General features: G+C 43.2%; 1 protein-coding gene across 1 annotated transcript in view; it reads right to left on the reverse strand.

Moving 5' to 3' along the window:
* Window positions 1-22,115, reverse strand: part of CD96 (CD96 molecule) — a 28,482-nt gene extending 6,367 nt beyond the window's left edge. The window contains 13 exon segments of the mRNA XM_066175043.1: window positions 5-73; window positions 1,946-2,020; window positions 2,911-2,955; window positions 4,772-4,825; window positions 6,004-6,152; window positions 6,154-6,178; window positions 6,536-6,583; window positions 6,586-6,625; window positions 9,272-9,327; window positions 13,483-13,706; window positions 15,171-15,279; window positions 18,739-19,161; window positions 22,058-22,115. Of these exon segments, the coding sequence (XP_066031140.1) occupies window positions 5-73; window positions 1,946-2,020; window positions 2,911-2,955; window positions 4,772-4,825; window positions 6,004-6,152; window positions 6,154-6,178; window positions 6,536-6,583; window positions 6,586-6,625; window positions 9,272-9,327; window positions 13,483-13,706; window positions 15,171-15,279; window positions 18,739-19,161; window positions 22,058-22,115 (1,375 nt within the window).
* Between the last annotated feature and the right edge of the window lie 3,946 nt (window positions 22,116-26,061).

Below are 26,061 nucleotides of genomic sequence, written 5' to 3' on the forward strand. Positions count from 1 at the left end.
CTACTCACTGCCTCACTGAAAGCTGTGGCACTGGTATAGCCTTTTGCCTCTGTGGTAGAAATCAGTGCTCCGGCTGAAAAGCACACAAGCTGGTAAAAATTGCTGTAGGGACCATATCACTTGTTTTTCATTTTCTCCCTCTTTCTTCCCTGATTTCTGACTAATGAGGTCAAACAGGTGTAGCTCACTACTTGAGATGCTGGCTTCCCTCAGACAGGCACTACACCATGCTGTGTCTAGTTTGAAAACCCATGACAAGCTAGAAACTCAAGAGGAGTTTTACTGAGATAGGTAAATAAACTTATACAAAACATTTGAAGCCTTTTCGTATTTCAGCTTAGTTTCAGGTGAACCTCAGGAGCTTGAATGCACTGGCTTGTTTTGACCTGAAACTAGTAGAGCGATGAACAAACATACATAAATCAGAATTTAGACAGGATGTCACCAGCTCCAGTGAAACAAAACTGTTTTCCCAACTAACAAAAGGAAGTTTTGAAAAAGTTAGAGTAGAAGAGTCACACATGCAATGTCTGATGCCATGTACCAAGTTATTTAACATTTTCCTTTAAGCATTTTTTAAAGTGCGAAGATTTCTAGAGCTCAGCTAGCTATTTATCTGATATTCAAACACAGACAGTGTCTAGCACATAGACCTTCATTTTCCCAAGAGAACTATTTCACATTTGCTAAAAAGAATCCGTATTTCTTAACAACTGTCTCATTTTTGGAAAAATATCAAGCCATCTGAACAAACCTGCGAAGGTGAACTGCAGCTGTAACTGATCACTCAAAGCCTAAACATCTCTGGCTCAGTGATGGAGCAGTTGTGGAAGCTAGCCAAAACCAGGCTAGTTTTAGCAGCCTTGTATTTGTGTCCCCTCTTTCTCCTCTTGCTCATATGTGTGCACTCTTCTCTCATATCCTTTCTCAGCTGTCTTCTACATTTGCATCAAAACTTGCAAAATAACAGGAGCTGAACTAAACCAGTAGAATAAAACAGAAGGCTTGGTCTTGGTGTCCTGTCTTGACTGTAGCCCAGAGGATTTGCTCAAGAAGCTGTCCTCATCAGTGTGAGGACCAGCAGCGAGCTAGAGAGGAGAAGCACTGACCCAGGGTTGTCAGACCATGATTGGCACACATTGGGACCCCTGGTTAAAAGGAAATTGGTTCCCTGGCTATTTGCAGAAGAAAAATGGCTCAGATCCATCTTACATTATGAGTTTGGCCTTGTACCACCTAACCAGAGAAAATGTAAAATTCAGTGAGGAGAATCCTCTCTCTTCACATTGTCTATTTATAGCCTTTGTTGTGAATTTTTTTGTTGAGGCAGAAGGGCTTTTAGTCCACTTGGACAAGCAACTTTGCCGTTTTGCTGTCAGCCAGGTAAGTGTCTCTGTTTTGGGGATGGGGAAGGCAGCATGAGAAGTAGCAAACTTTCCTTTCAGCACTGCTGCAATCTGTGTTCCTGCCTTGGTGTATCTCAGTCAAGCCTCTGCAAGCCCCTGGGCTTTCTGGTGAGTGATTCAGCTCCCAAAGATCATTCTTTTGGGGCAGACCTTGTGTTTAGTATCTTTCTCCAGGATTCCATTTAGGCACGATAATTAGCTAAAGACAATAGGTATTCTTTGTAAACACTACAATAACACTAATAAACTTTGTAAACACTAATAATACTCAGTGTCTGTTCAGTTGCCAAAACTAATGTATCTTAAACAGAGCACTAAAAAAGATAAAATCAAGACAGTATTTTCTCATATATTTATTCCTGAACTGTGGTCACAATGACAGTGGTTAGTGTACTTCCTAGTGTGTAAAGCACTAGAAAAAGTACTTCAATGAACATTAAATTTCTTGCTTCAAAAAGAGTAAGATGATTATTGTGTTTATGTGTCTTTCTTCTACATTGTTGAAACAATAGAGAAAACAGTTTGATTCAATTGATTACCTTGTGTTGTGGAAGCAGGAGCCAAATTTGCTTGACTTGTGAAATCCAGAGAGGCCACAGATGTCGACTGGTGTTCTAAAGACGTTTACATGGTATCACATTTAGTCAATAGGTTCTTTAGAAAAGAATGTTAATAAATCACAAAACAACCTAGATGAAAGAGCTTGCAGTAGCTGTTGGGTAAATGCAGACTGTGCAGCAGAAATCCTGCTGTGGGAGTTCAGGCTAAATGCTCAAAACACATTTCACAACTCCAGTGGGCACTTGTAAGCAGCTGATGTTATCAATGCTGACCCTTTCCTGCTGGCTGGCTGCAGGCATTGCTTATTTGTGCTTTTGTACACAGGGTTCAGTTTGACTGCTGTGGGGTGGATTGTGCACTTGAATGTGGTGCTCCCCAGCTAAACCAGGGCCTTGCCAGAAATGGTCCATGACTACAGGTCACAGCCATATCAGCCCAGGAGATCACCTGCTCTTGCAAGTTTTCCTCTCAATTGCTGAAGATAGTTTTATGTAATTATCCATATCCATGCTCTGGTAAAACAGAGTTAGTGATATAATTAATGAATGGGAACGATGCCCCACTGTTGGGTCAAGGAAAAGTGATGGCTTTAACATTTCTATCACGTGCACCTCTCTGTCACAATAGGGCAAATTTATTTACAGTTTTACAGGCATATTATTCCATTTTATAAAAATTCGTAAGAATGATATATAATATTCAGCATGCCATTTTATGTGCTGTCCTAACACGGCAGTTTTAGCAAGATTTCTGTCAGATCTCTGCTTGGGTAACCTCACACCTCACAAATTCCCAAGCAGCAGCACACTGGTGCTGAGCTGTACCAGAGCACACTGACCTTTGCCTGTCGCACCTCTGACTTTGTGTGCATGGCATTTATGCAGTGGTCAAATAGAAATCCTACATATATCGAATAAATAATAAAGTATTTTCCCCCCCTTACCTCAGTCTGTCATGACAGCTGATGTAAGTGTTGAATTACTGAAGTCTATAACAAATCAAAGCAAACATTCAGCATGAGAAAGGTGTTTATTCTGCTTTAGGAAAGTAGGTGATTGAAAGGTTCAGGAGCAAGAAACTGTATCACACCTAATTTCCAAATAATCTTTCCATGCACAACTTAGCCAAGCAGTCCAGAAGGAAACATGAAGTACCTTTGGTAACTGTGCTAAGAAATCCCTAGGGAAACAAAGGTTTTGGGAAGAAAAGCTTTGGGGCACTTCAACTGTCACCTCAACTTAAAAACCAGAAATGAATCACATAGGTTTATTCCATACAAAGAGGTGCACCGTATTAGCACAGATGCTGAAATAGCATTTATGACCTGGTGGTGGCACCTGCACAGTTTCATCCATGAGGCACTTCAGAGGCTGCAACTCTGAGAGGAAATTTCAGAGCCATTCTGCACTGAAAAAGTGCTCACTGAATCCTCAGAGAAGAGGAGGGGAAATTATTCCTTCTGATTAAAAACTGTAACCACACAGGCAAGCTCAGCAGAGACACCATTCTACCCAAGCAGCATATATGTCCTGAGATGTCTGTTTTCCGTCTTTTCTTTTTTTTTTTTTCCAGGAAGAGAGGCAAAGTACTCTCTGAGTAGGCCAGGAGGGTGGATTTTGTCTCCCCAAAGAGGTCCATGAAGAAGTGATCTATTAAAGCTCATACACTTCATTAGAAAAACATATCTGGAAGGCAGCCAGAAAGTACCTCTGTCTGGTCAGGCTTGTGTGGAGGGCGTTGGGTGGGACTGCAGACTAGATCTTAGCATAGGCAGGTAACCATCCACTCTCCAGCTGCTTTTCTGTGCTAACACTTCTACCTCTGACTGCTGCTCTTCCTTTTGCATTTCAGCCTAGCCTTGCCTGCACTATCAGGGACTTCACAGTAGCTGGCTGACATAAAGGACTCTTTACCAAAGATGCAACAGGCCTAAAAACCAGTTCAGTGAGGCTATTTGAGATGTGCCTGGCTCCCAGAGGATCCCAGAGTGTGCAAGGTGAAGCAGGGTGGTGGCCTGATGCAAGCTGCTAGGCTTCCTTTGAGAATTCACCTTGCAGAGGCCAGCAGAGGAAAAAGTCTCCTACTCTCAGGGTGCCCCAATATCTGGGATGGTTTTCTGGTGCCCTGTGGGGTATTGACTGAGCCCCCAGGACCTGCCACAACCTGCACTTGCAGAAGTTTTTCCCACAAAACCCATAATTTTTTTATGCCATCTTTTTACAGCATTTCTCTGACACACTCATGTAAGCCCCTGCTAAAGTGCAGCTGCCTCCCATGCAGAGCAGAGCAAAGAAAATTGCTCCAGGAGAGATGTTTCCAAAGGGCTTCAGCTGAGGTGTGGGAAGAACATTTATCTGTTTGCAATAAGCTGATAATAAGACAAACTTGCGGGGGAAGAGCAGGGATTTACCAAATTTACACAAATTAAGAAACATCCTATCAGTTCTTTAACATGGTGAAATGTTTAGGATCTTGGCTCTGTACTTAAGCAGAAGGTAGAACCATTAGCAGGGCTGTTATTTTTAATTATTAGTTCAGTACTGAAAGAGCTATATTCAAATGCCAGCTGAAGCATCAGAAATAACATTAAGTGCCCCTCAAGGCTGGAGTTTAATTATACTTGGTCTTAACTATAATAGATCACATCACCAAAATACTGGTTTATAGTATTTTCTCTGAAGTGAGATCTGCAGATAGGGGTTCCTTACTACCCATTTAGAGTAGTAAATACTACATCAGCTTTAGGACTTTATAAACGCACCTCGAGCACAACCCAAGTTATTTTATTCTCTAATTTATCCTACCATCTGAAGCTGTGGTAGTAAAAACTTCAGCTGAAGAGTCATTAGACTTATTGTCTGTGAAGGAAAAAAAAAGAGAAAGATTAAAGCCTATCTCAAAAGTAGTTATAATGGCTGAAAAATTAGTTTGGGCTTGTGTCATACTGTGCACCTTAACAGAAGGTATGGCTGAGAATTAATGTCATTCTTTCCTTTCTGTCACATCTAAATACTTTAACATTTTTATACAGAGTGGATCTATCTCAGCATTAGCATAGCCTGCAGGCAAGAACACAGACTGCTTTAATTGGCAGCTCTTCAATGTGAATACATTTCTAGAAAACTGCAAATTGAGGGAAATGAGTAATTTTTGAGAAAAAATTATGATTTATCTCCCTCCCCTTTGAAGGTATGTTTCCAGAGTAGTAAGCTGTGGCTTTTGCTGCAGTATTACTTTGTGGAAAAACATATCAATGTGAATGTACACAGCCACAAGAGAACCCAGCTGAGCTGCAAGTAGTTGCCACGGTAGGTCCTGTGTCCCTAAATGCTTCTAAGGGGTCAGCAGCTCAGTTGTATTATCTGTGCAACAGGGAGCATACATAATAAAAAAAAAATTAAAAAGGTATAAATATGCATTTGCACTTGAAGAGGAGACATGCACAAGAGCATGCCAAAGGAAATCTGCCTGCCCTTCTCACCAGTCACCCTGCATCCTCAGAGGTGCTGCAAACTGTACCTCCAAGTCTCCTGCTTTCACCAAAAAAGCAGGACAGTGTTTCTCCCCACTTCCCTCTTCATGTAGCTAATTCTTACAGAATAGGCTATAGAGGAGTTTCTCCACTATCCACAGAGGTGCAGCCTTTTGAATGTTTTCCTGAAGGTGTATAACATAGCCCTGATTCTGAGGATTTGATTTCCCAGGGAGCCATGAGTGCTCCATGAGAAACACATGATTATAATAGCTCACTGGTGCCATACTGGCTATGCTGGAGTATTTTTGTGTATGGGAAGTTCAGCAAGATTCTACCTAAACAAACATGTGTCTTTTGTTTGTACAGGAGTTTCTTAGCTCATTCAGAGGCTTGAGCAAAGATGTGAGCCAAAAAATCTGCCAGAAAGTTCAAGCTGCATGATGAACTTGTACAATGAAGCTTCTATGCTGTTGGCATTTCTTCAGTATTTCAAATAAGAAGTGAATACATGTGTTTGGCGTTCTTAACATTTTTAGATGTTTCCTATCTATAAAAACTTACCAAAGGAAACAAATATTTCTTTAGATGAAATATTCCTTGTTTCATTTCCTGGGACGGGAAACAGACACACACACGAGAACGTCTTATATGTCTCATGGGTCCCTTGCAGCATCAGTGCTGTTCTCAACTCATAGAAACCTTCACTGTTTCAAGTCTTCTTGTACTACGGAAATTTCTTGGGGAGAGAAAAAAAAAGAAAAGGTCCTTTTGTTACACTCCAAACTATAAGTCAGAGCTATGCAAAATGCTGGTATTGGAAAGCAGACTCATATAGCTGCAGGTTTCTTTGCTGGGGCACTGTCAAAGATTTGGCAAGAATAGTGTGGTCATGCCAAACCACAGTTCCCATCCCTGGCAGGGGGCTCTGGTTACAGCCATTTGCCAGCTGTTTCCTTTGAGGAGGCCTGGTGCTCTCCACTTCATCCAGATAGACAGCTACAGGTTCCCTGTGGCAGGAATAGAAAACAGTCATGACTTTCCCTGGGAATCACTCCTGAAGCAGTGCTGTTTCCCTGCAGACAGGTTGCTTTGCCTCCAGGCTGCTCCATCAGGCTTGCTCTGTCCATGTACCACAGGAGCTTGGCTTGGGAAACGCCTTCCTCACGACACAGCTCACATTTGGCTGTGGGGCAGCACAAGGCACTTGTTAGGTTACATATATATATATATATATATATATATATATATATATATATATATATATATATATATATATATATGCACACACACATACACACACACACACACACGTATATGTACGTATGTTAGGTGAGCCTCTGACCTTTCCCTCCTGGCTGCCAGCTTCTAAACTCCTGTATGGTCAGTGCTTGTTTACTCACAGTCCTGCTCTGGAAGCAAGCACTTGCTTCCTCTTTATTGTGTTTCTTGCTTACTCCCCTCATTTTTCTGATTGCAGACACTGTTGAATGAGAGCCCAGGGACACCCCCATTGCCCTGGGTTTCAGGACTCCAACCCCCTCCAGTCCTGTGCTGTGGCTGAAAAGATCTAGAGTTGCCCCCACTCTCCTGCTCCCAGCAACAAACACTCATATGGAAAAACACTGGAACTGGTAATGGGCACAGTGTGTGTGAGGAGAATGAGACACTTTCTGATTGCCATGGAAATCCTTTCTTCATTAGGCAGATAAAGAGACAATTCCCATGAAAAAGACTGCCTAGCCCAATGATATGTTGAATATACAAAATTGAATACCTTTGTAGCAGAGACTATATGTAAGAGATTTCCAGAAATCACAAGGAATTGGATACTTTAGACACAGTAGTCCTGGTTTTATGCCAATTGTTCCAAAGATCTGTGTTTGTGCTCTGTTTAATTTCTAAGCAAGCAATTTTGAGCAGGATCTCAAAATCAAGGCTAGATGAAGGGTTGGGCACTAGGAAGGTGAGAGGTCTCATCCTCGTGCTGGCCGGACCTTCCCAAGTATGTTTCTTTAGCAGGTTATGATACTGCTAAGTACTAAACACTGTTATAAGAGAAATGGCCTTGTTCTTTTCAAGAGAAGAAAAAAGCATGTGCAACTCATGCAGCACAAACCTCTCTTGCTCCCTCATTCAAAGAAAGTGGTTCCCAGATATAGTTGAATGCAAGGTTGATGTATTGAAGCCGGCAGAAGTCAATCATTCAGTAGGAAGACTGAAACTATCCAGCTGAAACTCTTTCCCTGCCATGGCAAATAGCACCTGAGCTTGTAGTGAAATTGCTTTCTCCTATTTTTCTGTTCATTATTCCCTTATTTTTCAGGCACTTTTAGGTTGTAATACTTTAAAAATTCTTCCTATGTAGAAATACAAAACTGATATCCTCACTAGATTAAAGCCCTGGGGGGGGGGGAGGGGGGGGGGGGAAGGTGGAAAAGAGAAGTAAAGAAGTTTGTGTTTGTTTGGAGGTGAAGAACAGAGGCTCTTGGGGGATGTCTTGGTTTAGATAGGTATCTGCCAGGGAGGGTTGGAGTCTCCTTTAAAATGTAAGCCCCTCTCCCCTTTTCCAAATTATTATAAATTTGCAATTAAAAGGCTGTCAGGCAAAAATTTTGGGAATAGGTACAGCAGTTCTTTACTAGGGATATAAAAATACAGATGTTGTAGTACAGAAGAATAAGCAAGCAAATAAACAAGAAATCCTAGAAAACCCTGACAGAGTCAGAAATATAACCAGACACCCTGTTGGTCAGGGTGTTGGAAGCAATCCAAAGTAAGCTCTCCTGGAGTGGCAGATGTGGTTCTGTTGGAGTAGAGATGGTCCCGTTGGAGAAAAAGGGTCCAGTAATGGTGAAATGGGTCCAGTCTTCCTCCAGGGATCTGGTGGAAAACTGGATACCTAGTGGTACTGTGGCTCCTTTTTTATCTAGGTTAAGATGGTTTGGCTCCTCCTCCCTGTGTGGAGCATCTTACAATAGTACAATGTAATGTGTCATGTCATTGATGAGCTCTTAATGGTCCATTAGCAGAAGACATTCTCATGGAAGTAGTGAAACAATGAAGAGAGGTAAGTAGCACTTCACCATCTGATAAGCGACACTGACCCATTTGGGCAAAGATAAGCAATTCTGCTCCACCCAGATGGAATAGAATAACATGTTCTTTTCAAAACCCACGACAGTGGAGATTCTATTGCCCAGTCTTGTGATAGCAGCACCCTTTGCTCTGTTCAACAGGACAGTGCAGACAAAAGCCTGCAATGTCCAACACCACACCCAGAAATAGGTCACCAGGAAAATTATACCAGTTTGCAGAACCAGCTGACTCCTGGATTGTGTGAAGGGGGTTGGTATGGACGGTACAAGGTTCTGCCTGCCTACAAGCTCTGTTTCCAAGAAAAACCTTCTTGATTTGAGATACCTTCAGATGAAAAACTTTATCTTGGAGAGGTGGAACAGAAGCAAAGCACCATAGCTAATAGCCAGAGAGGCTTACTAGTCAGTCATATGAGCCATGAATATATTTTATGCCAAGCGTGGCCAGTGCAATTCAGCAGACTTTTAGGTTTTCCATTACCAAAACTAAAACAGAGGCCTGCACAACATAGAAGTCCTTAGCTAGCTTGGGTTTGTGCTCACTGCTATGGGGGTGGGAGTCTCTCAGAGGAAAGGGCATGAGCATCTCATGTTAACTCCAAGCCTTGCCTGCTGCCCTGTGAGCTCAGTCGTTGGAGCTCTCTCCTATGCCTGACTCAGCTCAGCTTGCCTGGCCCCGCTGGGGTGGCATGGTGGCAGTCACAAGCATCACTCTTTGCTCCAAAACTGCTCACCTTCTGCGAGGTGCTGGCTGAGCCCTCCTGCAGTCTAATGAAGATCTCAGGGTAAGCTGTAAAGCAAACATGAACGTAATAGTGAAATGGACACTTTGTGGATCCCAGTAACAGCTTCTAATAACACTTAACAGCCTTATTTCATAAGAAGAGTGGAAATTAAATCCTACCTCCAGCCACACATCAAGCAAGATAAAAGTGTGCACAGCTGCAATTTGAGGTCAAGGAAGTGGTTTACAAGGCTTTATCAGCAGCTATTGCCACAGGATCCAGGATGCATTTCAACGCCTACCCCAACCAGGCTTGGGTGGCTTTGCTGGGGAAGCAAACTGGAATCATCCTGCAGCCACAGCTCCAGCAACACAGCCACCCTTCCCAGGCCCCATGAAATCAAACACACTCCAGCTGCTGGTTCCTCTGTGTGCTTGCCAAAGGTATCTCTGAAGGCTTTAGCCATGCCCTGAAATGTTGATTGGTTTTGGGTGCCAGCCACCCTGACGCTGTTGCTGGACAGATGCGTCGCAGTGTCCCCCCACAGATGCTTTCTGCCGTGTCAGGAAGCCCAGAGCCCGCCTTCACAGCAGAGCAGCAGGGCACCAATGACCACATCCACAGGAAACAAAAAGCTGCTTTCTTCTGTTTTTTGCAGAATTTTGGTTCTAGGCACAGCTGACCGTATTAATGAAAGCTATCAGGTAGAGTAAGCCTCCCTAAACTGCATTTCTAAATTAGCCATTGGGATGCCTGGTTTGGAGCAATATAGACTGACTTATTAAGTAACGACTATGGAAACTGTGTTAATATATAACAAATCTCAAAAGCCTCAGATAAATTTGGCTTCTGGCCCTTTCTGAGCCCTGAAACTGGGCCAGAAAGAAATGATCTCCCTGAATTACTTAGAAGATCCAAAATTCTTTATCTTTCCGACCTAAACCTCGCTTTAATCTCTACTATTAAAATAATTTTCTCTTTTTGTTATCCTGTTAATTGATATAGGACCACCTCAGTTAATTACATTCCCCCCCAGGGTGAACTATTCAGGTTTCCCTATTGTTTTATATAGCTAATCCACCCAGGACTTTCCTGACTTTATTTTTAATTTCCTTTTTTCCGCCTGATGTTACTGATGGATTCTGCCTGGATATGACTTACATTTAATTATCATGGCCTTATGGTTTTCTGGACTTATGGTACTTTTTTAAAGTGGAATTTCCTGTTTTTTTAATCTCTTCTGGGTTTTGGTTTTTCGGAGGGTGGGGTGAGGCAGGGGTTATAGATTCTTCCTATCAGTAAATGAACGTCCTAAGATTTCATTCTTGCTTCTTTGCCAAAACTATACAGATGGTAGTGGAGCTGGCAGAAGACAGACACACTTTTTCAGATACAGGGGCAAGTCTGGTAAACTAGATTCTCTAATCGCTGCAGAAGTTGGCAGGGAGGCTAAATGATGTCTGGTCTAGTGCATGCTCTTCCTTTTATTTATTTTTTTTTTTCTGACAAGAATGGGTATGCTTTTCCACACCTGTATTGAGTGCTGTCCTCTGCTTTCTCAGAAGATGTGTTTGCTGGGTAGCTGTCATGGCAGGGCATCTCTCACACATAACTCTGAATGGTCTAATAGATCTTTTCCAATTAACATCTCAGCTCCTGTTTACACTTTGACATTCATTTGTCTTGCTAGGATATTTACCAATGTTTTGGATCTAGCAGAAATTCAATATTTAGTTCAGTAGTTTCTGCTGCTGAGCTTTTACTCTTACAAAAAGGAGAAATCAATATTTGGCAAACTTAGACATGAAAAGGTCATACTTTTCCACAGAAATTTGTATCTAAAAGAACTCTATTCTAGAAGAGAAATATTTTAAAGTATTTCAATCCAAAAGCACCCTCTTAAAAAAAGCTATCTTGATTGAATGTCTGTTTTTACCCAACATACCAAGACTCTCAACTTCCTTGAGAGATCTTTTCATGTCTTCTCCATCCTCTCCACTCCAATTCTCAGCCTCGCTTGGGCCACCTCAAGCAAATGTGAGAGAACACTCCTTGGCACCCTTCAGACTTGGCCTGTCTCTGCTGTGTTTAGCCCTGCCTGAAGTATTTCTCATAGGGATCCTCCATGGGGAGTTTTGCACAGGCACCCTCTTCTCCTCCTGTCCTTTACAGCTCTGTGCTGCAATAGCTGCCTGTCCTCCCTGCCCTGCTTTTAAGCCACCCAGCCTGAGGGGTTCAACTGCATGAGTTTTTGGGGGACAAGGGAGATGCTGGCTTGCCAAGATGGGAAAACCTCCCCAGGTTTCAACTGGCCTTTTTTCCCCTAGCAGTGTCTTTGCTAATGGCCAGGATGACAGATAGAACCAACTGTTGTTGGTTCTATCTTCAGGTTCTGTCCCACCCATTTGAGGCTGGATCTAACAGCCAGAACAAAAATATTAATTTCTGTATTTTCTGGTCAGCACAAGGAATAAGAGAGGTGCTGCCATCTGAAAGGGCTCTTTGTCCCCAGATGTCACCTAGAGAGTGCTGGATTGTTCTGGGCAGTGTTTCTGCCAGTGCTGCACAGGGCTTTGGGCTGGCTCAGGGCAGGCTCTAAGCCCTCTGCTCTTGGTCTCTCCTCCTGCTGCAGCACAAGAGAATAAATGGAAAAAGGCTGGGATGGTGCAATCATAACTGGCATTACTTCAGCAAATGGTGACAGGAAAGACTGAGACAGGATGCAAATAGTTATTTCACCTGCAAAATTCAGACATGAAAGGGCTAGGACCACAAAAGCACACTGCTTCCAAGTGGTGGACTTTACTTAGCTGAGGTCTGAGAGAGGTTCCTCAGCACCCACTGCAAACCTCAGGGCTCTCAGGAAGCCCCTGCACCCAGCTCTGCCCTTGGGACCCCTGCGAGAGAGGCTGGTGGCACAGCACCCTGCTCCAAAGCCAGGCAGCTCTTCCTGGGAAATGCAGACTGTTCACCACTGAGGGCCATGGCTGCTTTCTCTAGTTTGCCTCCCTAGCCTGCTGTACTGATATTTTGATGTGGGTTCATGCACAGTTAAGCAGACATCTCACAGTTATTCTGAGAAAAAGCCAAATAAAGCAACTTCTTAGTAAGAGACACACAAATCTAGGCAAGAACATTAGCAGTGATGGAAGAGAGAGAGTTCAAGTATATTTGTTTCCTTGAATGATTACCCAGGTAACACTGTTGCTATTTGAGAAATATTGATTTGAAAAAGTGTCTGAATCATGCAAACGCAAGACGAGGTTTCAGATCATTAACTTCTATTTTTATTTCTTTTACATCAGTGACCAACAGCCCCCAGACACATTTTGGTTTTTTCATCTGCTCCCTGTGGAACCTTTCTTTGAATTCAGAGCATCAGCCTTGAATGGTCATGCCATGCTCAAGCGGTGGGCTTCCTTGGACAATCAGCTACTGTCAAGGGACTGTTGATAGGCCTGGTGCTTAACACTCATTTACTTTCTGAGCTTTGGAAATATGTTTTGCAGACCAACTGATCTCCAAAGAGAAAATAAAGCCTGGTTTTCAAGTGGGCAGCAATTTTCTGATTCAGTTGTACCTTAGTGATTGTAGAGCAGTTCCTAAGCCACTTGAAAGGGAACAAGACAAGTAACTAAAAATGGAGAAGGCTTACAAAATGAAATGCCAGCCCACATGTTTGCAGTACACAGGCTCTGCCACTCCTGACCAATTTGAGACCCCCACCAGGACCCTCAATTCCAGAGCCAGAGCCTTTGGCAGCAGTTGAATGTCACATGCCTTTGAGGATGTGATTTTGCTACAGCTGTAGTCAAATTGCTTACTAGATTTTGGCCATGATTTCCTAACCACAGACAGCATAGCCATTGGGACACAGAGATCTTGATGACCAGTGTGCTTCCTTGTAACCCACAAAATCCCAACATAAGCCTACACATCAGGGTAAGATTCTTGCCATATGCATGACAGTGAGATTGATACATGTGCAATGAATCTACTATTTTTTCCTGCCAGAAATTGAAGGAGTAGACTCAAATTCTTCTAAGAACTCCAGGGTATTTACTAACATTTTATGCTGTTGGAGCTGAAAAAAATGACTAGGTAAATATGTTTATATTTTAAAAAACCCAGTGTCTGTCAAAAGTTGTTGGCTTCAGAACCAGACAGGGGTGTCACCCTTCCAAGTGCAAGGCAGCAGGCAGTTGGAAAAAGCCACTTACCAAATACTCTCACAGTGGTGCTGCTCTTCTGGACTCTCTCTGGGTGGTACAGCATGTGGCAGGAAAAGACTCTGCCATCATCAGTGATTTTGGTGGGGAAAACCTTTAGGGCATTGTTCAAACCCCGGAGGACTCTTTGCCTGAGCAGCATGCTGCTGTTCCTGTACACAGCAGGACAGGAGGGCCCTTTGGTCACAAGTTCCTCTTCCCTGCCATTTTCACCTTGTGTACAGAAAAACACACAAAATTGTCCGGACACACAAACACACACAAAGAAATATATTTGTAAGCCAGCTCTATCCCCACTATGAAAAGCTTCCCTTGCACATTGTGTAGCAGTAAGTGGACATTTGCAACATCTGGGTTTTTTTTTTTTCAAATATATTCTCTCTCAGAACTTCAATACCAAGACTAGTCATCATCTTGACAATAAAATACAGAATAAATAGCTGTGTCTTGTGTGTCCTGATCTCTGTAGCCTGCAGAGAGAGCAGCAGAGGTGCTTCCTCACTGCACCAGTCTTTAAGTTATGCTGAACATCCCATACATATTAAATACAACTGAAATTTCAAGGAAAACTTTGCTCTTCTAGAATTTTAAGTAGAAGAGCCTGATAATAATAACAACTAAAATTTATCTCTCTTTTTGTCTGTGTGACAGCCACCCTTTGCAATAAGGGCAGCCAGCATGTTCTGGACATCTGTGCCTCAGTACATATTTGCAAGCTTTAATCTGTTTGATTCATGGCGACCCACATATATCATTGTGCTGACCTTTAGGGGTTTTTTTCCCTTTCCTCTGTTACTTTGTAGAGCGAACTGACAAAACTGATGTAGTAAAAGTAAGGGTGTTCCCTACAAAAAGATTAAAATTTTAATATTCAGAGTGACCTGCATAAGAGAGATCTAAATAGATAATGAACCAGGAAAGAAGGTTAAAACCCCTAAACTATTTGAAAGTCACCTTTAAGGAAATCCTCAGCAGTTACAGCTTCTCAGTGACAATGCATAAAAATGAACAGACAAAGCTCAAGGACACTGCTCACTGGTACTTTTCTCTACACACTGAAATGAATGCTAAAAGGTTACATTAAAACATGTATACAAATATTTATCCAGAAAACGAGATAAAGTACAAAATACAGCAAAGCTTCATATCTGACAGAAAATTGCTTAAAAATAGTTTTTCATGTGGTTAGCTTGATAACTGGGTTTGCATGTCTTCAGTGGCATTTGTGACATAGAGGTTCACAAAACCAAAAACATTAGCCAGTACCTTTCTTTTCTGTGTCAAAGCAGCCTGATATCTCACTTTCCTACAAAGTAACCATGTACTTTTCAGATACTAAAGCTTCACTACAGAAAAACTCACTGAAAGTCCAACACAAGAAATATTTTAGTTTTATTAGCCACTTTCCCAAGACCTGCTCTGTATATGCTTCTAAAAATTCAAAGCATTAAGATGGAATTTTTCCTCTTTGTTTCTTTAACCACTATTATTTGCAGTGTATATTTTGAAACCCTATGGTTATACTTTTTTCCCTTTTTTATCACTGTCCAGTATGACTGATAAGTTTTTTAGCAGATTCTGCAGGCAGAACAGAGTAGAGTAGAACATTTTCATTTCAATCTGCCGAAATACCCTGTATTTCTTTCTGAACTTTATATCTGAGATGAAAAATAATTATCACTAGCCATTTTAAAGGATAAATGGACAAATTTTCTGAGGTCGCATCCTCAAGGCATGGAATTTCTAAAGTCTGCTTTAACCACACTTCCTTCAGGTAGTGCCTCTCCTCTTTTATCATTGGAACAACAACAACAACAACAAAAACAACAAAACCCAAGAAGGAAAATCAGAAACATGATGTTCATTGTGCTTTGAAAACCAATGCTGACTAGTCTTCTATTCAAGGAACAGGCACTTGTTGGTTTAGAAAGGAACTGTGATTTTCAACCATTACCCCCAGACACATTTTTTAAGTAAAAGGCCTGCGTCTGATTCTAGTTGCAGTTTCATGACTCAATTCACAGCATTACCTGAATTTTTTGGCAATTCTTAAAAAAGCTTTTCTTAACTGCAGGATCACAATGTCTCCTTTTGGAGCTGAGAATAATTTGAAGCTTCCATTTTTATCTTACAATTTTTTTTTTCTGTGGCAATAAACCTTCACATAAATTTTGTGCACCTCTATTTCCTTTTCTCTGAAGATATCTGCAGACCTGCTTTTCACTAAGCAAGCTATTCAGCATGTCAGTTAGGTTAAGATTAACCCTGTTTTTCAGTGTAAGTGCTCCTTTTGTTATTCTCCGACCTGCCCACTACCATAAAACTTGTCCCTCTTTCCTTTCTCATCCATTTCAAAAGCCATTTCACCATCTCCTACCCTACCTATTCTCAATCCAGGGCTCTATCCAGCTGTGGAGGCTGTGCAGAGTGGTGCAGTGAACAGTGCACTGCTGTGGTCCAGATGTTGGGGCTGTGAGTGTGCATGTGTGTATTTAAGCAGGAAGAGCAGTGGTGATGGGTGGGAGATGCTGTGAGTGCTACGGTCAGCACTGACCTCTCTGCCCCTTGGCCACGGGGCAGGCAGGGGTGTGGCACATCCTGCCATCCTCCCTCCCCTCAGACCTGCCTCCCCTCTCCCTTGGAGGCAAAGCACCAACACACACTACAGGGAAACTCCTCAGGCCTGCTCCTCTGGTAGCTCTGGCTTGCATGTTGAGATAGAATAGATATGTATTTCATTTATTTCTTATCTTGAGGGGAATGAGAATATCCAGCTGTCCCAGACTGCCGTGTCAGAGGGAACTTTCTAGTGACTAACTTCCTTTGTACCTGGCACTCAAGCCCAAAGCAATGGTGCCAGCACGCAGCCTGTGCCACAGAGATGTGACAAAAGGCAGTGCCCTGAGCTGTGCTCAGGAGAGCCAGCAGGAGAAGCAGCTTCCCTCCACTGTCCCTGAGAGTGAAGAATCTGAGGAGCCAGCTCTCAAAAGCAGAACAAAGAGTACAGAAGCCTTAACAGGACTGGACAGTGCAGAAAGGATAATGAAAGGACAAAGCAAGTAAATCTATAGTATCTCCAGGAACAAAACTGTACTGAAGATTTTGCTGGGACAAACCACCATGCAAAAATGCTGTGCAGAACACAAGCGAGGAGATGAGTAGTAACCCCAGGAATTCAATCTGGAAAAAGCTTCTGCCTACTCTCACAGTCACATGTTCCAGCTGCATGCTTGTTCCTGTTGGCTGAAGTTCTGTGTGTGTGTCTGACTGCCTGTCCCATGAAGCCCTGCTGCTCTGTGAGCTTTTTACAAGTTGACTGCATCTGGATTCACTTCCCTTTGATGTAAATGAAAAATGTACTTCATCATAGACTATCACCTTTATCCATCCCACTCACAGGCTGGATTAAGGTTTTTTCCTTCTTTTGAGTCAAAGTGGTTCATTGCAAAAGATCTGGTTACTTAAAACACAAACCTGCAACAGGTAGAAAACGCAATTTTTTAGTTCTCTTTAGCAAGCAGTCATCAGTAGCACAGCTTGCTACATCTTGTAGTTACTGAAAAACAGCCACAATGATGCTGATATGAACAAGAACTGCCCACACTGTTGACAGAAGTAAGAGCATTGAACCTGTCTGTATCAAGCAAGGGCAAGAGAAAACAAGCAATGCCTGGTTAGCACAGTTACTGTGCTAAGGGGGAGAGAGAGAAACTTTGCATGAAGAACAGAAGTGTGGGAGGGTTTCACAGGGTTACCAGCATGGTTTGTACCTCACTGCACTCTCCTTGATCTTTCTGCCCTGTGGAGCACAGGGAAATTCCAAAAGGGTAGTCTACCACAACACACTCCCATACAGCAGGTAGAGTGGCAGCTTCAGCTTTGGCACAATTATTCAGTGTGTAGTGTTTAAACACACCCATCCTCTGTGTGGGTGTGTTTAAACACCCAGACAGGTGCTGGCTCTCACTTTGCCTCTATGAGTTCATCAGGGCAGGCAGGTGCTGCAGGGTTGCCCCAGGTGTGTCTCCAGGATAACAGCACCAAAATGCTTGGAGCCACTGCCATGCAGGGGCCATCAGTGTTAGGCATCCCTGAGTATGAATTTTGCACAGGACCTGCTCTTGCTACAGGAGCAACGTTGTCCAGTGTGGGGACTACCAGTCTGGCCTTGTGTTTTAGCTAAAAGGGCAGTGGGAGCACACTAAAATACCCCTAAAATAACCTGCATCTCCTGCTCCTAACTCTTGAATGTCTGCTGTGTCTACAGCCCTGGGCACAAGCAGGGTGAGCACGTTGGCCTTGCAGCTATGATCTGAAACAGTGCCAGGTTTGTTGTATTTGCTTTAATCCTTCTTGAGTTGTTAGCAGAAACCTGGGTCTGAAAGAGGTTTCTGGGCTCATCAGATCCAGTTCCCCATGTGCACAACAACAAGCTTGCTCAACACTCCTGCCAAGTTCTGTCTTCACAGCAGGTTGGGCTTTTGCCCTCACTGCTGGCACTAAATAGCTGTTCCCAAAGTTGCTACACTGGCAGTTGCTATTGTTGTTTAATTTGTTGTTAAATCCATTCTCATCTGATTTAAATAAATTTGTTCCTTTACCAGGATAATTTAAATATCCTCCCTGGAGTTCACACTCTCCCCTGAGGCTTACTTACCAGGAGCAGTCATGCTGCTTTCCAGCTTCCTTTTGCCTGACAGAAGCAGCCAAATCTCCATTCCTGTGATTCTCCTAAGCAATTCCCTGCTTTGCTCCAGTGTGTTTTTGGTGGTGGGGACCCACATCCTTCCATGAAGCTAGCACCCAGCATGTTCTGCAGATGCCAACCCTCAGCCTCAATCAGACAAGGCTGTTTTTTCTTTCTAGTGCCAGGTGCTGCACACCCACAACATCAGCACAACATCGTTTGAAGATCCAACATCCATAGTCCCACCATATCCTGAGCTGCTCATCCAGTCTCCTCCACAATGTTTCTCCAAAATGAAAATGCAGAAACTGCCACCTCATCACCCTTTTTTACTTTACTATCTAACTTTTTATTCCACCTAACAAAAAAGGTTTCCCAATCATGAGCTGGATAAAACAGCTAAAAAGTGCCTGGTAAATGGGAAACTGTATAAGCAACATTCAGTGGCACCACTGTAAATCCCAAACAAGTCACCATCACCAACCAAGAAGTATTCATTTACCCTGATATTTTTCCCCACCCCATTAGGAAACAGCAAAATCTCATTTTCAATCACTTACCTTCTGCCTTGACAGGAAGTTGAATTCTTGCAGCCTTTGTCCCATATGGGTAAGTAGCAAAAGTGCATTTGTACTGCCCACTAAGGGATACAGTAACGTTTTCCAGATGCAGAACCCAAATGCATTCAGACGTGGTGTTTGGATTGGTGAAACACAAGGACCCTGTGTCACCCCCACCACAGCACCTTCTTGTGCTGAAGGACACTGAAAAGTTGTAAGGAGCCTCAGAAAACTCGAAATAATAAGTGCCATAGGTGGGGTGATACACAGCTATTTTGGTAGACTGGCTGCCATTAGTCTTGGACCACTGTGTCTGTATGATGTGGGTGGTGTGCAGTTTTGGGAACATGCACACCAGGGTCACACCAGTACCTGGCAGACCATGGACCACTTCTGTCTGGGTAATGACATCTGCAGTCTGACCTTAAAAACAAACAGGATCATTTTCAGTGCAAGTAATGTTTAAACAAAGCTTTTCCTAATCCATCTTTGACATGATTTGGTTCCTTAGCCACAGACAATGATGAAGACCCCACAACTGTAACCACAGGCTTCCCAGCAAGAAGTTTACAGCAAATCACCACCAGTACAGACTGCAGAGAGAAAACTGGGTGAGCAAATGCACGTGCATCTGGAAGAGGCCAGGGAGGTCCTGTCACACTTGTGGGAGAGATATGAGAGCTCTGAGGGCTTCTGTGAAAATGAAAATCTTTCAAGTAATATAAATAAAGCAGAAGCTGGGCGCAGTTATTCCCCAGTTCTTTCTGCAAGAACAAATGAGCTATCCCCGCTGGCTAATTCCCTGCACCATCCTCCTGCCCACTGCCTTCATGGCTTCAGCAGAAAAAGCCATTCTTTGTGTTATTAAACAGCTCCTGCATGTCCTAAACAAGTGTCTGTCTCAGTGTCAGAGAGAGCTGCTCTGGTGTCTGTGGTTTCTTCCTCAATTAATTTCATAAAGCAGGTGGCAGTCCTTAGTGTGCCATATAAAGGAATAATGGATCGATGAAATGAAGGGGCTTTCAGCAGGAGCCTGTACCACTTGGTTTAGCTGCTGTTGTAGTAGAATTGATTTATATCCTTTTCTCCCTGCTATGAGTAAGAGTCTAGAAGTCCCCAAACCCCTGAGTGCAGGGCACTGACAAACTCAAGGAGATGAAGAATTTATGGAGGGGGTTATTGCAGTGAGATGAGTCATCAATCACTCCCATAGAGCTGTACACAAAAAATTCCGTTTTCCAAAAGTACATGTGGGTCCACAGAAGAAAAAAATGAGTTGTGCAGCTGTCTGTAGGTACAGACTTGTTACCCCCCACTTACATTCCATTTTATCCTCCCTGTGTATCATAAGATTCCTGTATATTTGCCTTGGGAATTTGCCCTGCAGTCCTGCCAGCTGCAAGTACCCACTGCTCACCTTTACTTGAAAGAGGCAGGTCCCAATTCCTTTCCTTTGACATTTGCTGTGCTGTGTGGTGCACAGCTCTGGGGCACCTGAGCAGGGGTTGCCCTGCCAGGGCTCAGGCATCCTCAGCTGTGCTGCATTGTGCCTCAGCTCAGCCAGGGAGGAGCCAGGCAGGAACCCTGTGCTCCCTCAGCTCTGGCTCAACAGGGGAAAGGCACAGGGGCAAAGTGACACATCCCCACAGAGTTGGCTCCGAGTTGGTACCTGTCTTCTGAAGGGTGACATGGGCACTTGGAGACTAGATGTGTGGAGGACAAAGCTACTGAATGGCCATGGCCAACCTTAATCTCTGCTGTTCCATCACTGCACATGTTCTGCTCTTTTTCTATTCTAAAAAATGTGATGATGTAAGAGGATAAATAAAAATAAGCCTGAATGACAAGTCTCACAGCCTTGTGCTGTAAGAAAAATCACTAAAACTACTTTTGTTAGTCCAAGGAGCTTATTATGGGAAATGCTCTCTGATTTCACCACAAGTTTTGCATCAGTAAAAGTTAAGGAAAAAGCAATTAGGAATCTTGCAATCAGACTATCAAGCAAAAGACACACAGCATTTTTTCTCTCATATTAATGTTGATGCTGCCTTAGGTCTAAGGATCATATAAAGAATGTCTATGAAGAATCACTTGAATAATTTATATTAAGTTGAAAAAGTTGTATATGTAGAAACATTTTAATTTGCATTGTTTCTTAGTAGCTTAGCACATTAGATTATTTTAACTGAAAATATTTTGCACAAAAATGTTCTTAACTTTTTGCCGCATCTCAATATAAGTAATCTCATTTAATGTCAATTTTATTTTTCAAAATCAAATACTGTCCATTAGAGCATACCTGTGCTCCAACTGAAATTTCTTAGAGCAACTCCCAGACATCTAGGTGTCTGAGTTCCACAAAGAGAAATTTGAGTAACTTCAGTGAGGATTTCATCCTCAGGGGAAAAAACCTCCCCATTTCCTATTTTTCTGTAATTGCTATTTCTTTCTTACATGTGCATGTTTTGAGGCTTCTTTTCCTTTCTTTGCACTTGGGATTTTCTATTTTCTATGAATACATGCATGAATTATTTTTATTTTAAGAACCAGTTTGCCTCAGTGATGTAGAAAGAAGAACAGCCTATGCCAGATTGCGAGATGCATCCTTCCGTGCTAGTCAAATACATGCAGTTTTCCCCTTCTTAACCAGAAAATTCTGTATCCTACAAAATTGTTCTTCCTAGCTGGTAATAAGTATTCCTGTATTTATCATGGCCAGAATTTTCAAGGAGTGGGGGTTTGTGGACATCATACTTTTTCTTGGTTTTCCTCAGATTGCTTTTGGTTAAATTCCCTCTGACAAGGGTGCAGCCCTCCTTAGTCAACTTTTCTGTTTTACTTGAATGACAAACTTGTTTCTCAAGACATTAGCACATGGGGCTAGGCAGAGAAGAGGAAGGGAAGAATCTGTTTAAGGGGTTGCACCTGTACAGTTTACTCTTGCCTTGAGGTATTTAAATTATTCCTCTTTCTGCATATACAGGTATGTAAGACAGAGAGGTATTTTTTATTTTCCCATTGAAAGCAGTTTTTCTTTTGGCCCATTTGAGAGGAGCACACATTGCCCTAACTTCAAGTGAGCTCATCCCAGTGATTATTCTGGCAGGTTAGGCATACTGAATATAGTAATCTGGTAGTCAGCACAAGCCATTTAGTCCTTACTAGCTTCACATTATAACTAGGGTTATTAGAAAATTGCCAGGAAATAGAAAATCATCGCCAGTAGCTACAGCTCATCCTAGTGAGACCCACTAATCCCAGCCTGCCCCTGACCACCCTCCATCATAAGCTGAGCCAAAGTGTCCCCTGACACTCTTACCTGTGACACTGGGCACTGGGACCAAACAAAAGAGAGAGAAGAGCCACCTTGCTTTCATCTTCACTTGATGAAGTTCTGGTGGATGTGTAGCTCCCTTGGTGCTCCCTGAGAGAAGGAAGTTGAAGTGGCCTGCCCTGTGCAGACAGGCAGATGTGCAGCACAGTCACTCTGCATGACTTCAAAGAAATGCTTCATTAAACTGAAAGCCTCAGTTTCCTGCCAGAGTGATAAAAGAAGTACATCCTGTGAAACCTTTAAGACAAAAACATTACCTACATTTTAGCCCATGCTGAAAACCAATTATTTTTCCTTTGTCTTTTCAGATTAACTCAGCGTAAGCAGTTTACTGGTTTACACACTCTCAAAAACAAACCAGGTACCTAAGTTTGAATATAAAATTTTTGGGAATATAGTTTAGGGGTGATTATGGTGGTGCCAGGTTAGCTGTTGGAATTGTTCTCGAAAGTCTCTTCCAACCCTAATGATTCTGTATGTTCTGTGTACTGTATCCTAGAGAGTATACAAAAAAGCTGATTTTCTTTCTTCCTTAATTTCCTTCATGTGCTAGTGTCACATATACTATTTCTATACTCTCTACACTCAGTATCTTTAAAAAACAGAGCAAAACATCAAAAACAATCTCCAGGAATTAAGAGTAAGAGTTTTTACATTCACTTTTTTCCCTCCTTTTCCTTCCTAAGAAGAACATGAATTATTTTCCACAGTTTGCTGAATTCCAATATCACATGTGACCATGTCCCTTGGTGTGATTAATCCCTGTACTGTCCTTCAGCTGTCAGTTTTGGTAATGGCAGCACCCTCAGGTGGAGGAGCGTGATTCCTGGCAGTCATGTCACCTGTCTTTATTGCAGGTCACCCGTACACACTTCTGAGCTGTCCTGGAAGCACGCAGCATTTCTGTGAGCTAGGCACACACCTGCCAGCAAAGCATCTCATTGCAGGCAAGTCATGCAAATTTGCTGCTGTTGGCAGCTTTTCAGAAAGAAACAGGTTTGAGTCTTGCTTATCATGCTTCTTTCCCCCAAGCCAAAAAGAGCAGGGCAGGACACCTCATGTGCACGGCATGGATATGTGTTATGTGCTGGTTCTTCATGGTGTGGATGTTTGGCAGTACAGATGGGCAGGATGCTTCTTGCCTCTCATAGCTCCGAGGGGCCCAAGGACAAGGCACCATTTGGACTTTGGGACAGAGCCTACTACAGCCCATTCCTCAGGGAAGACAAAGCAAGTGTCACAGTCCCTTAAACAGGCACCTCTCCCTGCCAGCAGTGCCCTCCTTCAGGAGGGAGTCCCTGACTGAGCTGACTCCTGACATGTCTTTTCCTGACTGCCAACTTTTGCTAACCATGGAGCTCCCCATAGGTCCAGTATGCAAGGTACAAAGTAAAAGGTGAAAAATAAAGACTCTCTGGTCATTTTCCTATTTTGTAACCTGCCAGGTGTTAACAAAATATATACCACTTCCCTAATTTGTGCATATGCAAACTTTTGGTGGCACATTTAAATAGGCTCCAGCTGGATCTAGTAGTGCTGGCCAGGCTATGTCAGGGCTCCAGAGAGAAGAATAAATGCACATCTTGGAGAATAAATGCTGCTGCACAATCGTTTTTTGTTTGTACTGCTCTTCTACCTGAGGAAATGCAGTTGTAGGAAATGCACTGGATGCCCATGTTACTGCTAAAGGAATTTTCCCTGGGGATGAAATCTCTGCTTGTCATTCAGAAATCTGACAGAGAAAGATCTGTCCTAGAGGATCAAGAAGTCCTGAAGCTGAGGATGAACAGAATATTCAAGTCATTGTAATTGACAGCCACAGAAGGGAGTAAAAATACTTGAGATATGTTTTGGTTTTCACTTCAGAGCAAAGACCACAAAGAACACAGAGATTACCTGCAGATACTAGAGTCCAAGAAAATCTGACTGAAGTCTAAAATTTGGATTTTCATTTATGACTGCAGTTATCTCAGCTTCTCCTGCTGATCAGGTCATGTAAGCTTTGTACCATGAGAGAATGTATTTTGTCTTAAATGAGCTTTTTTATTGATCTGAAACACACATCACAAATTGACAAGACAGCCCAAATGCTGTGTGGCATATTCAAGAGACAAAGAAATCCCTGAGCAGCTTGTTTGAGTTACTAGATCACTGTATCTTGCTCTCAGAATTTGTTTCCCCCCCTAAAATAACATCCTAAAAATATACTGCTGCCATGTTTCATTGTGTTGGCTGAATGCAGCCACCCAGCTCTGTTGCTGTGCTTGATGATTAAAGACAGACAAGAAAGAAACCTCCCAGCATGATGGGCTTTTGTTCCATTCAGAGCTGTGTTTTGTCCCAATTCCTACCTTAAGCCCATGTCCTGAAATAGTCACCCTGCTGCCAACATTCACGTGCAGGAACAGCATAGTCCTGCCTCTGCAAACAACAGCAAAACCCATTCTGAGACATGCCACTTATCTCACCTCCTGGCAGGTAGACACCTTTCCCTGGAGTCAGACTTGAGGTCTTGCTCACAGCAAATTATTATGAGAATTTCTTCCCCCACCACCCCTTTCCTGGGAAGTTACTTACAGGCAGCTTTGCAAATGCCACGGTTGGATAGGACACACCAGGATGCGAGGAGGTACTGAAACATATCCAGGGACAGTGGACCTCGCTGGTAGCTGGAGGGTGGACGCATCTGTATTTGGCTTTTCCTTGGTGGAGAAGCTACGGGGATGATTATCTCAGAGCTGGGATGTGCAGTCTTTTCCTGCCATTCCAGAGACACCCAGAAATCGCTGCAAGGCTGGGAGGTTTCAGAGCGAAAGAAGCTGTGCCCAAGCAAGTGACACACCTTGTCAGTGGATGTGTAAATCACAGTGTTTTCTTTTAGGCTGCATAAGCATTTGACCTGGTTGATAGTCCCATGTCCCAGGTGGTGTCAGGTACAGATGGGCTCTGAATATCATTGAGGATGGGTCCTTGACAGTGCACTGCAGTGAGGGGCTGTGCCCACTGCATGGGGACATCTCATGCAGGATTAATTTTTCCCCATTCCTGTGGGAGTAGAAGATGGCAGTGGGAGATCTTTTAATTATTTTCTGCAGATCTGTTCACCACTGAAGGAAGTATTTTAAACACTACAAATGACTCTTTCCATGGCAATCACCCTGTTGTGCGTCATGCTCACAGAACCCTCCACTGCAATACACTTCTTCTGCCTCAATTACAGCGAGCCGTACCTAAGGAGGAAGCATAGCTACAGTCAGTCCCATGGAAAAAGAAATCTTGAACTCCAGAGACAAATTCAATTATTCAGAAAGAGAGCCTTTTTAGAAATGCTACTGCACGAGCCCTTCCTGCCAGAGGCGGGGATGATTACCCTTGCAGACTGGTGTCCTCTAAACATTGCCTAAAGACAGCACAGATCCCTGGTGGAAAAGAGGGAGACTTTGAAGCAGGCATTTCATTAAAGAGTAAACTAACCTTTCAGGTTCTCTTGGCACTTGGCACAGAAACTCCCACTTCATCACTGTGTTTTGGTTTTGAACTTCTTCGAAACCTGCACTAATGACTCTGCAGCCAGCTGGCCCCTTTGACCACAGCACCTCCTGGGGGGTTGGATGAGTGGGTGGCATGGGCTGGGGTGGGGCAGCTTTGCAGGGGACAGGGCACTGAATTGGCAGTGGGACACCCAGTAGGCTTTTTCAGTGACCCTCTGCTTCCTCTGTCACCCCTTCCCACCCCTAGCTCTGGTGCCTCTCTCCTGGTTGCAGCATGGCCTCTTCTGCATGTGGGGGACAAGAGGGAAGAAGATTTCTTCCTCTGCTTCCTGCTTGTACTCCTCCTCCCTCACGGCTGCATGTGCACACCTACACCCCATGTATGACACAATCCAGACCCAGTTCCAGCCAGGCTCTGGGGACAGCATGGCGAGGCACACACACTTCCCTCTCACCAGCAGTTTTTCCATCTGAAAGATGTTTAATGCTCTGAGTGAA

The sequence above is a fragment of the Chamaea fasciata genome, unplaced genomic scaffold (genome assembly GCF_029207755.1).
Source record: "Chamaea fasciata isolate MVZ Bird 193981 ecotype frontalis unplaced genomic scaffold, bChaFas1.0.hap1 SCAF_2, whole genome shotgun sequence".
NCBI lineage: Eukaryota > Metazoa > Chordata > Aves > Passeriformes > Sylviidae > Chamaea > Chamaea fasciata.